This window comes from Hippocampus bargibanti, linkage group LG13 (genome assembly GCF_051943395.1).
Source record: "Hippocampus bargibanti isolate YZ-2025 linkage group LG13, ASM5194339v1, whole genome shotgun sequence".
Lineage (NCBI taxonomy): Eukaryota > Metazoa > Chordata > Actinopteri > Syngnathiformes > Syngnathidae > Hippocampus > Hippocampus bargibanti.
The window spans coordinates 4,371,934-4,386,073 of NC_142746.1; the positions used below are offsets into that span (position 1 = coordinate 4,371,934).

Consider the following 14,140-nt stretch of genomic DNA (forward strand, 5'->3'; position numbering starts at 1 on the left):
ATACATTCCCATTTTACACTCGTGCATGAGCTGTCACCAAGGTACACCGTGGTAGGGGAGTTGGTGTATCCCAAGGATTCTCAGAGCGAAGTTGACTGGTTTTGTGCTCCTGGCAGGGTCACCCATTGCAAACAGGTCTTAGGTGAGGGATCGGACAAAGCACTGCTCAAAGCGCCCCTTATGACGGTTTCCTCCACGCCAGACTGATTGAACACTCCAAAACATGCTTATACGTGAGTGTGAATGAAAATGGTTTGTTTCTGTTTAAGTAAGCGTCCGCCTCAGTTCCAAAATGCCACCTGGCGTCTTCATCTTGGTTTATGTGTTTATTTACTTATCTTTGTATTTTATTTATTTGTGTTTTGTGTTTGTGTTTATGTATCTAGCTAGCTAGCTCCCTAGATACCTACCTAGCCAGTGACCTAGCCAGCTAGCTAGCTAGCTAGCTATCTGGCTGGCTACCTAACCAACTAGCTATTAGCTATATAGCTGTCTAGCTAGCTATCTATTTGCTATCTATTAGCTCTATATTAACTAGCTAGCTAGCTTTGTATCTATTTGAGTTACTTCCAGTGGCTGCCGCTGCTCACCCACAGAGAAACTTATCCTGTGACTAAAGTGACCTTGAGAATTTTGAAAGGCACTTATAAATGACATGTATTATTATTATATTATGTGTACTCCGCGATTGGCTGGCAACTGGCTCGGGGTGCTCCCCACATACTGCCCAAAGACGGCTGAGATCGGCTCCAGCACTCTCGCAACTTTAGTGAGGATAAAGCAGTTCATAAAATGAATAAATCAAATGAATGATACACAAAGAAAATGACATCATTTAACATTTAGCTTGTAGTAATCGTGCACATTCCACCATGACGTCCCTGATCCACTGCTGAAAAGGATGCTTTGATCCTCTCCTCTTTACTCTAGAACTGCTTCATATCACAATGAGGGTACGACAAGTGCTGAAGAGTGAATGGCTCTCTGTGTCTTTGTGTTGTCATATTATTTGTTATTTTTGTGAACACACAGCGACTCCTCTCTCTACCGGAAAATTGGCGTTTTCGTGTTTATTATGTTTGTTAAAGTCATAAGTGCCTTGCAAGCTGGGTCCGAGAGGACAGTCATTTCATCTGTGCTGTATGTCATGCATAGTAGCATATTTGACAATAAAGCTGACTTTGACTTAACTTTGACTAAACCCCATGAATAGCAATTCAGCGTAAGGACCAAGAACAGAGAACAAAACTTGAGGTGTGAAAATGCAACACTAGCGGTGACAGAGAAAAGTCCAACAAACGCTCTGAATTGGTGCCAAAACACAATCTATCAATCCCAGATGAACAAGTGATCAATATATCTGATATTCAATTCACCCCCATTGATACTGTGTTTTGGACTTATGACTGAAACAAAAAATAGAACCAAATCGTTTCAGACTATCCATCCATCCATCTATCCATCCATCCATCCATCCATCCATCCATCCATCCATCCATCCATCCATCCATCCATCCATCCATCCATCCATCCATTTTCCAGACCACTTAGTCATCATTAGGGTTGCAAGGGGTGCTGGAGCCTTTCCCAACCATCTTTGGGCACTAGGCGGGGGACATACAAAATTCGTTTTCAGCTGCTGCCAGCGGCTGCTCGCGGTGCCTGCTCGTGGCGCCTACTCAGTATCAGTACCGAGCTGCATAAGTAAATATATTGATGTGTTGATTTCATAGCGGATTTGTCAAACCACAATGGCTGAAGCCATTTTCAAGATGGACTTTTCAAGAAAAGATGAACATAGTTAACTCATTCCCTGCCAGCCGATGTGCAAATATCTGTCCACTTCATTACCAGGGTTTTTTGTCATTTTCACTAAATTTGCAGGACCCACAGAATATCGATGTCACGGTTTGCAAGGTGGTGATGGTGATGGATCCCAAAAAAGTAGGCAGGAGGGAGCAGCAGGATGTAATTCACAAATTGGATTAAAATAAAGTCAGCAGGAACCAAATCTTAAAAATCCAAATCATCAGAAGTACAAAGTAGCAAAGAAAACCATGAGTAAGAACAGGGTGAAGCAAACACATACAACGAATGGTCATGACGGGAGTCCTTTTAACTGCCACTGATTGGAACGACCAACACCTGTGCAGGTGCAGGCGGGGCCGACAGCGCCACCCGTTGGTCGCCAACCAGATTGCGACAATTGAGTTTGAGGACTACATAAACATTCTTTGAAATTAATTCATGGGTAGGGTTCCTGTTACAACATAAATTATGACAGTCGAGCTCGCTATCAAGCTACCTACCTAGCTATGTATTTTGTATCTGTTAGAAATTCTATTAGCTAGCTATTATCTATCTATTAGTGGTCTAGCTGGCTGGCTAGCTATCTAGCTAGCTATCGTGCTAGCTAGCTATTAGCGGTCTAGCTATCTCTCTATTAGTGGTATAGCTGGCTGCCTAGCTATAATAATAATAATAATAATAATAATAATAATACCGCTTATTACTCATTAGGGTCGTGGGGGTTACTGGAGCCTATCACAGCTGTCTTCGGGCACGAGGCGAGGGACTCCCTGAATTGGTTGCCAGCCAATCGCAGGGCACACAAAGACGTACAACAGTCACTCTCACGCTCACAACGAGGGACAATTTGGAGTGGTCAATCTGCCTGCCATGCATGTTTTTGGAGTGTCCTCTATACTCCGGGTCCTCCAATCAGAGGACCCGGAGAAGACTCACGCGGGCCTGATGAGGACATGCAAGCTCCACACAGGGTGGCCGGACCGGGACGCGAACCGGCGACCTCTGCACTGTGAAGCCGGTGTGCTAACCACTCGACTACCGGGCCTGCCACACATAAAACCATAAATAAATGATAAATAATAACATAGCTGATTAAACTCCCCCATGAATGCAATTTTAAACAGATGGGTTTTGAGGTGGGATTTGAGCGTAGCTTGTTCTGTAGCCACGAGAGGGACACAAGCCAGTGTCTGCCATTCCTGAATAAATTCGGGAATGGCAGTGAACTAGTTAAGAAAGGTCAGTTAATTCTTGGCGAAAAGCACCCTCTCGTGGACTTGAAGTAAATCGCACCACACTTTTTACAGTCACAGCTGTGGATTGATTAAGACGTAGCACTACCGAAGGCCGAGGGTTTACATGCACGCCTCGCCACTGGTTATACATGGATGTATAATTGTTTTATGTGTGAGATGGAGGACATTGATTCGCTCTGGCGACCCCTCAAGGTAAAAGTCTCAAGTAAAAGAAGAATGTATAATATCAATTCCAAATTTAGATACAACCTTCCTGTTTATGATCATGTTAATTAAACAATTTAAGTTATTAACAATAATAAATTTAATCTAGTATTGATAAATACACACGACTTCCTTTAGCCATACCCTTTCTTAAAGGCGCCTGTGAAGGTGTGTCAAAAGTACAGTGAAGAATGTATTCTGTGCATTGTTATAGCATGCATCATTGAGACAGTATAGTGATTCCACAACGTCAGCCAAGTGGTGGTACGTTTCTCATTTCTGCACTGACTTCATTTGCTCAGCTCAGGCATCACAGAGGTAGATTTCAGATTTAATTTACACATTCACATTTTAATGTCAATGTCATGTTAATTTTTTACACTTTTAATTAATGAAAAGAAAGCTATAACAGTCTTAATTCCATAGAGCATGTTGTTGTTACTTTTAAAGCAACTGAAATCCCAAACTTGTGGATATTTTCTCATTGCACAGATGGCATTCCGTCTTCACCCGTTGTTGGTCTTTTGTGTCATCAGTGGATTGTTCATCAGAACTGTAAGTCAAATGATGCAAATTTTAATTCATTTAGTGTTTTGACAGGGGATGTCCTGATCACGCTTTGTTTTTTTTTCCATTTGCATCTGAGACTTTAACAGACAGACAGACAGACAGACAGATAGATAGATAGATAGATAGATAGATAGATAGATAGATAGATAGATAGATAGATAGATAGATAGATAGATAGATAGATAGATAGATAGATAGATAGATAGATAGATAGATAGATAGATAGATAGATAGATAGATAGATAGATAGATAGATAGATAGATAGATAATAATAATAATAATAATAATAATAATAATAATAATAATAATACATTTCATTTATAAGCGCCTTTCAAAACTCTCAAGGTCACTTTACAGTAGATTGATAGATAGACAGATAGATAGATAGATAGATAGATAGATAGATAGATAGATAGATAGATAGATAGATAGATAGATAGATAGATAGATAGATAGATAGATGGGTGGATGGATGGATGGATGGATGGATGGATGGATGGATGGATGGATGGATGGATGGATGGAGGGAGGGAGGGAGGGAGGGAGGGAGGGAGGGAAGGACGGACGGAGATAGATAGATAGATAGATAGATAGATAGATAGATAGATAGATAGATAGATAGATAGATAGATAGATCTATTCAATGTTGAAAAATCTGTTTATGTTGTCATTTAAAGGACTACCAACGTCCCCGGACAAGTTGTGTCCATAATTTGTAAAATCACTTCAAATGACTTCTACTGAGCGTATTTTAATAAGATTCCACCGCATATATTTTACGTTTTAAGACGTCAGAAAAGGACCGCCTGCTGACCGTGAAAAGGATGCATTGTCGCATTGTCCTTCCATCACGTCAATGTATTTTGTTGTAGTTGTTTCGTCTGGGGACCTCGTGTTGCACCCAATAGCCGCCAGAGGGTGTCCAAGCGCCATTTAAGAATTTATCAGCCTGTGGAAACGGAGGTGGCCACAGGATGTCGCTATTCTGTGCCTCTTTTTTTGTGTGAGAGATTTTCCCCCAATGTTGCCTCAAAATGGTCCAAATACATTTTTTAATCGATTGCAAGCATGTATGATTTGCTCTTCAGAGCTATTTGAATCTTATTCATAACTTAACTGGATGTGTAACAAGAAAGCATATTCTCCGAATCTGAAGCCATTGTTTTGATTCACAAGCAATGCAAGACGTATTGGCGTGACGTCACAAAATGGGGGCGGGACTTTCTGAAAATGCCAAATTCGCAGCTCATTTTTTTTGCAGATTTTGGACACTTTAAGTCATTTTTATTGGTGTTTTGCCTTTGACTAAAAATATCATACTGCGTGTTTTGGGTATTTTAGATGCTATAAAACGTTTGTCTGGTGTCAGTTAAAAAACAAAAAAGTGACGTTGGTTGTCCTTTAAGGTCTTGTGTAGGCTAAAAATTTAGTCCACACAGCTCACACATGTAGTTTTTGGGCACCTGTCTGACTTGTCACATCTAAAACATCATGAATGATTTAGGACCTCGTAACTTGCGACCATTGTGGAACAGGTTTGCTTCCCACCAAAAAATGTTCACTTGTTAAACATAACTCTCTCTCTCTTCATGACAATGCCAATTAGCGAAGAGACTGACTGGGAGTCAAACCTGCCATTCTGCTGCTGCCTGGAGGAGGACTGTTTGGGGTGTGGGGGACAAGTCTGTCTGTTGGCGTGCCTTCAGCTCATACGAAATAAAATACAATTAAACAGAAATATAATATTTTGCCAATTAAAACTAAGACGTTCGGTTAGGTCGATATTTGGCAATATATTTGCACATTTTGATACTTTTGTTGCTTTTCTGAGCTTCAATTGTTTCAAAAACGAATACAATTAATCTATTTGACCCGATACCGGATCAGTAGAAAATGACATGATTGTCTCTGATTTTGAATCAAATGACCGGATTGGGACATTTCTAGTTTTGCTCAGAAATGTACTTCAAGTCTCTATTAGAGCAATTGAAATCATGATGAAGAACAAATGAGCCTTCAAAATTGTGGAAAATTTGCAACCACACCGTACTGAACAAACAACAGGCCATCAAATATTACTATGGATGATGGGAGATACTTCATTCAGTGTCAATATATATTTAGGTCTCCTGTGGCCACCCCACTGGCTAATCGCGCACTCTTGTAACCGCAACAAGGCACTCACTAATAAGAGAAGGACGGTAGACATACCGTGTGTCCAGGAGACCAGGTGGAAAGGGAGCAAGGCTTGAAGCTTCGGAAAATTTTACCTTGGCATACGAACTTTACCTTGGTATACGAACTTACGTTTTATAGCATCTAAAATACCCAAAACACGCAGGCCGATATTTTTAGTTGAATGTGAAACACCAATAAAAATGATTTAAAGTGTCCCAAAACTACTTCAAAATGACTTCGAAATGCCGAGTTTCAGAAGGTCCCGCCCCCTTGTTTGTGACGTCTTGCCTTGCTCAAGCATCAAAACAATGGCTTCAGATTCGGAGAAGATGCTTTCTTGTTACTCATCCAGTTATGAATATGATTCAAATAGTAAAAGTTTGCAATTGATTAAAGAAGTCCTTCCGTATCAATTCGAGCCGTCTGGACTCCAATGTAGCTCCCAGAAAATGCACAAGATGGCGCCCAAGCGACGTTGGAAATGGGCTGATTTGTCTTCTGGAAATTTGTGTCAGTGAATATCAAATTGTAGTCTTGGTGCAACACACAACGATTCACCATCGCGCTATTTATGTGTTTTCCTTCTAATTTCGCCATCAACACGAATCAACACGAAGTTTTCAGACCAAACAAAGGACCCAAAATGCATTGTGTGTCACTTTCTCGGTCAGGGACGTTCCAGATATGACGTCACGTCAGAAATCGTCAACAACTCGAAAACAAGACTTCCTGAATATTCAGTGCGAGTCTTAAAACGTAAAATATAGCTATATGCGATGGAATCTTATTGAAATACGCTCAGTAGAAGTGATTTTAAGAATTATGGACACAAATTCCCAGCAGATAAATCAGCCCATTTCCAACGGAGCTTGGATGCCATCTTCTGTATTTTCTGGGAGCTACATTGGAGTCCAGATGGCTCGAATTGATACGGAACGATTTCTTTAATCGATTGAAAACATTTATGCTTTCCTCTTCAGAACTATTTGAATCATATTCATAACTGGATGAGTAACAAGAAAGCATCTTCTCCGAATCTGAAGCCATTGTTTTGATTCGAGAGCAAGGCAAAGACACCCTAGCGTGACGTCACGCACCTTCTGAAACTTGGCATTTCCGAGTCATTTTGAAGTAGTTTTGGGACACTTTAAGTCATTTTTACTGGTGTTTTGCATTTGACTAAAAACATCGGCCCGTGTTTTGGGTATTTTAGATGCTATAAAACGTAAGTTCGTATACCAAGGTAAAGTTCGTATGCCAAGGTAAAATGTTCATAAATGTAACGTTCGTAAGCCGAAAAGTTCGTAAACCAAAGGGTTTGTAAACCGAGGCATCACTGTCATATGTTTGTCGCACACTATAAATCACTTCTTCCAAGCCAGGACCGCGTACCGTGATGATTACGACATTGCCACGGGATTAGAGTCAGTTGACATAATACTTAGAAAAAAAACAATCTGAAAAAATTACACCCGGCAGCTTGAAAAATAAGTTACATATTTATGGAGCCTACTCCACCCTGTATAGATGTGATCGATGAATGATCAATGTTCTAATTTAACGATGTATCTTTCTTTGTTTGTTACAGTGGGGCTTCAGCCTATCCGGAGGTTGGTATCTACCTCTTTGTTTATACCACTATATGTTTATGAATATTACAGAATAGAATATTGGTTCTCATCTTGGCTTGTTGGCTTTTGTAAAGAGCATACTTGACTTCTTCATTGAGGCCCGGTAGTCGAGTGGTTAGCGTGTCGACCTCACAATGTGGTAAGAAAAAAAAAAGATTCTTTAATCTTTGGGACGGCACATAATGGAGCTGCCTGCACCCACTGGAGCAGTCTGCTCGCGCAGATGGTTGATGCCCGAGAAGAGAGAGAAAGAGAGAGCTGTTCGGGAGAGCTTTTGTAAAGAGCGGCAAGATGAGATGTCATTGACCGGATGTGTAAGTCTGAGAAATTACAAATTAGGAAAATAAAACCATGCTTGACATGTGTTCTTTTAGAGAATTGCCTTAACAATCAGGATCAGAACACCTTTATTCGTCCCACAATGGGGAAATTTGCAGTCCACTGCAGCAATTTGAAAAGGGATGGGGTGGAGGGTGTGTGAAAGGAATAGAAAAACAATATATTCTAAGCATAGTAAAATAAAAATGTAAAAAAAAAATGTCAGCAGACTGAGATGTATACTGTAAATGTGCAAAACCGTTTCATAAACCATTTCATGTTCTAAAATATGTTGCAGATTACTGTTGCCCCGCTGGCTGGACTCGTCTGAATTCCCGCTGTTTGCTGTTTCAAAATGAGAGGCTACGATTTAGTCTTGCCGAGGTACAATATAGATGACCCAGCATGCATTTTAGTCTCTTGCATTTGAAATTAAACAGAAAAAAAGTATGTTCCTCCCATTGACGTAATTGATGTATTTTTTCACTATTTTTGTTCTCCAACAAGACTGTCTGCAACCTTCTTGGAGGAAATCTGGTTTCAATCCACAACGCGCTGGAGAATGAAGTAGTTCGACATTTGATTATGGCAGCGACAGGATCTTTTACCCGCTCCTGGATTGGCCTCCAGGACAAGATTGCGGTAACATATTTGCTGCGACAAATGTTGTAATCAGCAATACTTGGTGCTCAGAAATATTTTTGGTGTCGGTAGTCATTTCGCTGGAAATATACTGTAGGCCTTCAAATCAATCTGAATCACAATGCATCTGCATATTCATTCTTCTGCGCCAATGGATGTTGAACATTAAACATCAAGTATAGCCTTCTAAATACCGAGCTCTCCATGTGCCACCATCTTAACAAACATTAATTATTACAGTAAGGTACTAGGTCCAAGTAGGTCCATGTGAAACCAATAATAATAATAATAATAATAATAATAATAATAATAATAATAATAATAATAATAATAATAATAATAATAATTAGAAGAAGAAGAAGAAGAAGAAGAAGAAGATGAAAAAGAAGAAGATATAAATAAATAAATATTATATATCTAAATAAATAAATAAATATTATATATATACAGTAAAGTCTCGTTATATCGATATTCAAGGGAGTCCGAAAAAATATCGATATAACCGCTGCTATAATTTTTTTTAATTTATATCTTCTTCTTCTTCTTACATCACTAATATGTGACTTTTTCCAACAGGATGGACAGTATGTTTGGACAGATGGATCACCTTTTGATTTCGATGACTGGGCTAGTAATCGGCCAAGAGTGGATACAAATGATGACTGTGGAGAGATCAATTTTGGAGGTATGAATGCAGTTTAACCATCCTTAATCCCCAGTCCATCTCCAGGGATGTGGAGCAAACCTGGCGAACCATTTGATAAACCATACTCATGACTACGTTCAGCATATTCGTAAGAATATTTTAGTGTTTGCTGTTTTTTTCATACCACCCATCATGGCTCATCGTTCGACACATAGAAACACACAGTACATCACAATTAAAATGCTTTTGTTCAGCAATCTTAGATGAGTGGTATCATTTCCAAAAAAGATGAGTTGCCAGTCCGCCATTCTACTGGACAGACACCAAACACCATTCAAGTTCTGGTCCTTCCCCTTCATTTCACACTGTCATTACCCACATGGGCATCTAAGTCCCCCAGCGGAATGAAATAGTCCCAAAAAGGGCTCCATCGCTGTGCTGTTCGCACAAAACAACAAGACAATACAGTGATACATTGGCTTATGAACTTAATTGGTTCCCAGACAGAGTGTGTAAGGCGAAAAGTGTGTATCCCAAAAATGTATTTCCCATAGGAAACCATTAAAATGAGAATAATCCATTCCCAGGTCCCCATAAAACGTTCTAATTTTCTTAGCCTTAAATTTTCTTAGCCTTAAAACTACACAAAATATACCTTATTTTATGTATAAAAATGTGCTATGGTATTATAATTAAAGAAATAAACTGTACTGTATAATTAAGTCGTTTTATTAACCTTTGTGATGGTCGTTGATGGCTTGATGGAATGGAGTGGCCGCTTTCATCAGCATGAAACACTTGATGAGGAACTTAGCCTTCTTCTTTCACCATCTTGAGGAATGATACCTTGGAGGTGTTTTCTTTGCGATAATTTTACCTTGTTCCTCATCAATTGTGTTTTGTTTAGCTGAGTTGATAGCTTTGTCCATCAAGTGCACAGGTGGCTTGTGCGGGTTATTTGTGGAGCTTTATTGATGGGATATTTTAACCTTGCAGTCTCCACTCTGCTTTTGAACAAAGTTTTTGTCAAAGTTTAAACGAGTCCTAATGTCACTGTTTTCAATCCGTTTTCTCACTCTCTCTATGTTTTCTGCCTGTCTTTTTAATGTTTAACCCCCCTCACCCCGTCTGCTGCGTTCTTGACCAATCTTGTGGCTTTAACCAAAGACTGGGGGCGGGGAATAGAGGACAAAAAAAAATCAGCTACTATGTTCTTTTTTGGAGAACAGCCTCAATCTCTCTCTGTCTGTAACCCCCACCCTCTCACTGCTGCGTTTTTGACCAACTACGTGGCCTTAACCGAAGACTTGGGGTGGGGAATAGAGGACAAAAACAATCGGCTGCCTTTTTCTTGTTAGGGGAACGGGCTCATTCGCGAACGACACATCACTCATTGTGGCGCTCCGTGTGTATCCCGAAAAATAGTTTGTATGCCAAGGTTAAATTTTCATGAAGTTAACGTTCGTAAACCGAAATGTTCGTAAGCCAAGCGCTTCGTAAACCGAGGTATCACTGTACATATAATCCAATGCATATTGATTTATCTTGCGCTTTAACAACAGATAAAGCTATTATTAAACTACAGTAAGGATTTATTCACTTGTGGGTGATGAGCTCATGAGGAGTGTGATCCACATTACGGTTTTGGCTGGCATCCTGTATGGCGAGCAAGTTATATGCATCCAGAGTTCAAGAGGCCAGATTGGATTTAGATTGGATTTGCCTTTATTAGTCTCGCAGTGGAAACATTTACATTTCACCGCTGCAAAGTTATGAAAGGAATGAAAGTAGAAAAACAAAATACAGGAGCTGCTGGAACTCTTTCTTCAATTTGTACAATGGGGCAGGACTCAATGTTTTGATGTATCTCGATTATGGAATGTTTACAATCCCCTCTTCCTGCATTTCTTACAGATTGTCTGGTTTTCTGTGGTTCATGAATAGCAGATGTTATCAACAACACTTTGGTGATATCAAACTTAATCCTTTATGTTGATGTCGTTATTTACAGGTCGATTCTGGACTGATTTTCCATGCGGTGCTCGAAGACCTTTTGTTTGTTCCAAAAAGTTAAAGAATTCCTGATTGAAACAGACTTTTTCCCACTGTTTTGACAACTCTCAGCAAAAAGCCAACAATTGTTTAGAAATGTTCAATTGTTATTCATCGTCAAAAATACTTAGAGGGTACAAATAATAAAAGGGTACCTTTGAGTTTTTATGTGTTCTTGCTTTTTCTGTATTGCATAGTGAGAAAGTAACATTGCATTCTTGTTTTACAGTTAAACCAATGAGAAAATGTATTTAAATTAAATAATTTCTTATTGTTCACAATTGTATAATTGCATTTTGAAATCGTGTAATAGGTTTGATTTTATTGCTATTTTACATAATGCCAATTTTTTTGCGATACTTGGGTATCTGTGCTCCATTAGTCATCTTGTCTTTAGCCATCTTGACTAAAGCAGCATACAGAAGACTGCAACAATGTTTCTGACCATCTGAAGTCATGTGTTGAGATCGTGTTTTGTCACGTGTTGAGATCGTGTTCTGAACGTGATCAGAACATAGTCAGCATGTTAACTCGAGGTAAAATCGGGCCTCAAAAATCCACCCCGAATCAACGATATCCAACCTGTGGGTATTAAAGCCCGACCCGACCCGAGCCTAACCAATTAACTTGATATTCAGTCCCGAGCCTGAAGCAAACTCGAAATTTCACTTCATTTAGATTAGATTCAATTCGATTAACCTGTAATAGTCAAACACTGGAGCAATTTACATTTCACAGAGGCAAAATTCTGAAATGAAAAGGTAAGCAAAAGTAGAAGTAGAAAAAAAAATCAGGAACTGCTGTCAAGGCAGCCACTCTTGTGGTGCCATCTTGAAGTCAAAAGAACAAAATAACAGATATGACAACATAAAGACACAGAGGCTCATTCAATCCGAAGCACTTTCTGCACCCTCTTTGTTGTATGAACCAGTTCTGCGTGAAAAAGGAGAGGATCAAAGAATCCTTTTCACCAGTGGATCAGGGACATTATGGTGACATGCGCACGTCTGCTTAATGCTAAATTTTGAAAGCAAACATGAAGCTGTAGCATCCATAAAAAGGTTTCTCACAACAGCTGAAAAGGCACAAGCAGTCTCCTCCTTGATGAATGTCCTGGTCAAAAATACTGAAAAATAATGCACATCTGGTCCACACGACACACAATAACACACAGTGGCAAAAGAAAACACAAAGACAACACAAAAACAACAAAAAACAACAACTACAAAAAAAACTCGACGCCGACGGTTGCCTACGCTTGGATTTCTATTTGTGAGGACTCAGGAGTATTTATAATAACAAATACTACACAAGACTGGATCAACATTCACATCTTTTATATTTCTGTGGAGGTTACATTAACCAATTATTTTCTATCATAAAGTTGTCCGTCATTTCGACGGGTTGTGCCATAAACCACAAGAGCAACAGTACGTCCAAATGCCGCGTCGGGCTCACGGTCGCCGCCGCCGCCTCCTCTGTGAGACAGTTTGTTCTGCTTCGCGGCGAGGTTGCGGGTTGCAGACGGCCCCTGGGTCGGGTTGCACGTTGGCACGAGATACAGCTGGGGAGAGGCCAACCAGCATAACTTTTTTGCTTTGCCGTCCGCCTGAGTCCGAGCGTGTGTGTTTGGTGACCTCTTCTGGCTTCTCCGTTAGCAGGGAGAGAGATTTTTGGATAGTTCGAAAGCGTGGGAACCCGTGCGTATTTGGGTCAGCAGAAAGCGTGTGCGCCGACACAGTAATAAAAATCGATACTACGAAATATAAAATGATAAAAATGACACTGAAATTGATAAGATATATGAATGGACTGTCAACATTTTGGTATATAATAGTATTCAATAGAAAACGTTGCTTAAAAAACAGATTGACATCGGATACTATCCTGTTTTGTCGGAGCGGAATCCGGGCGTAAGGCGGATGTTACCTGTGTTCAGCTGTGTTCTATGTTTTACCTATCTATCTATCTATCTATCTATCTATCTATCTATCTATCTATCTATCTATCTATCTATCTATCTATCTATCTATCTATCTATCTATCTATCTATCTATCTATCTATCTATCTATCTATCTATCTATCTATCTATCTAATATATATACACAGTAAAGTCTCGTTATATCGATATTCTCGGGAGTCCGAAAAAATATCGATATAACCGGACTATCGATATATCCGATCCTGCGCGCATATATATACACTCAAAGAAGTACAGATGACGGCTGTGATAAATCCTTGAAGACGAACGGAACGACGTGTGCACTCAGAGAAAGGGGGTGTGGAAAGAAAGGTAGGCCGGCTGGGGCGCTGTTCGGTCGTGTGGTTTGCTGTTCTTCTGCCGAAGATTACTCCGCCAGCCGGGGTGGGTGGCGTTCCGTGTGTTTCCCGAAATGTAGTGCGTATGCCAAGGTTAGAAGATTGTTTAATCTTTGGGACGGCACAAAATGCGACTGCCCACCCTGAGGGGCAGGCAGGGGAGAAGAGCCAAGAGGGTAGAGAAAGGTGGACGGACAGGATGTGATGTCATGTAGGTCACATCATGTAAAGGCGGACAGAATGTGACATGATGACAAGAAGTCTGAGAAAATAAAACGATCTGAATGGAAATAGAAAATAATAATAATAATAATACTTACTTCATTTCATTTATAAGCGCCTTTCAAAACTCTCAAGGTCACTTTACAGTCAATAATAATAATAATAATAATAATAATAATAATAATAATAATCATCATCATCATCATCATCATCATCATCATCATCATCATCATCATCATCGGGCGGCAGTGCAGAGGTCGCCGGTTCGCGTCCCTGGTCCGGCCTCCATGT

At 39.9% G+C, this 14,140-nt stretch overlaps 1 protein-coding gene across 3 annotated transcripts; it reads left to right on the forward strand.

Annotated features, from left to right (window-relative positions):
* Positions 1–49: 49 nt before the first annotated feature.
* Positions 50–11,468, forward strand: LOC148889085 (galactose-specific lectin nattectin-like). Of its 3 annotated transcripts, none has more exons than XM_089012666.1 (7): positions 50–233; positions 3,762–3,824; positions 7,607–7,628; positions 8,266–8,351; positions 8,475–8,609; positions 9,186–9,294; positions 11,267–11,468. In XM_089012666.1, exons 2-7 carry the CDS (start codon positions 3,762–3,764, stop codon positions 11,338–11,340), a joined length of 489 nt encoding a protein of 162 aa, XP_088868792.1. In that variant the 5' UTR covers positions 50–233; the 3' UTR covers positions 11,341–11,468. The 3 variants fall into 3 exon arrangements, with proteins under 3 accessions (XP_088868792.1, XP_088868793.1, XP_088868791.1); XM_089012667.1 differs by lacking the exon at positions 50–233 and adding an exon at positions 2,576–3,533; XM_089012665.1 differs by lacking the exon at positions 50–233 and adding an exon at positions 2,578–3,587.
* The last annotated feature ends 2,672 nt before the right edge of the window (positions 11,469–14,140 follow it).

Coding starts and splice junctions, on each gene's coding strand:
- LOC148889085 (XM_089012666.1), top strand. CDS start 3,762: ATGGCATTCCGTCTTCACCCGTTGTTGGTCTTTTGTGTCATCAGTGGA. Junction 3,825..7,606: donor GTGGATTGTTCATCAGAACT/GTAAGTCAAATG, acceptor TGTTTGTTACAG/TGGGGCTTCAGCCTATCCGG. Junction 8,352..8,474: donor TACGATTTAGTCTTGCCGAG/GTACAATATAGA, acceptor TTCTCCAACAAG/ACTGTCTGCAACCTTCTTGG.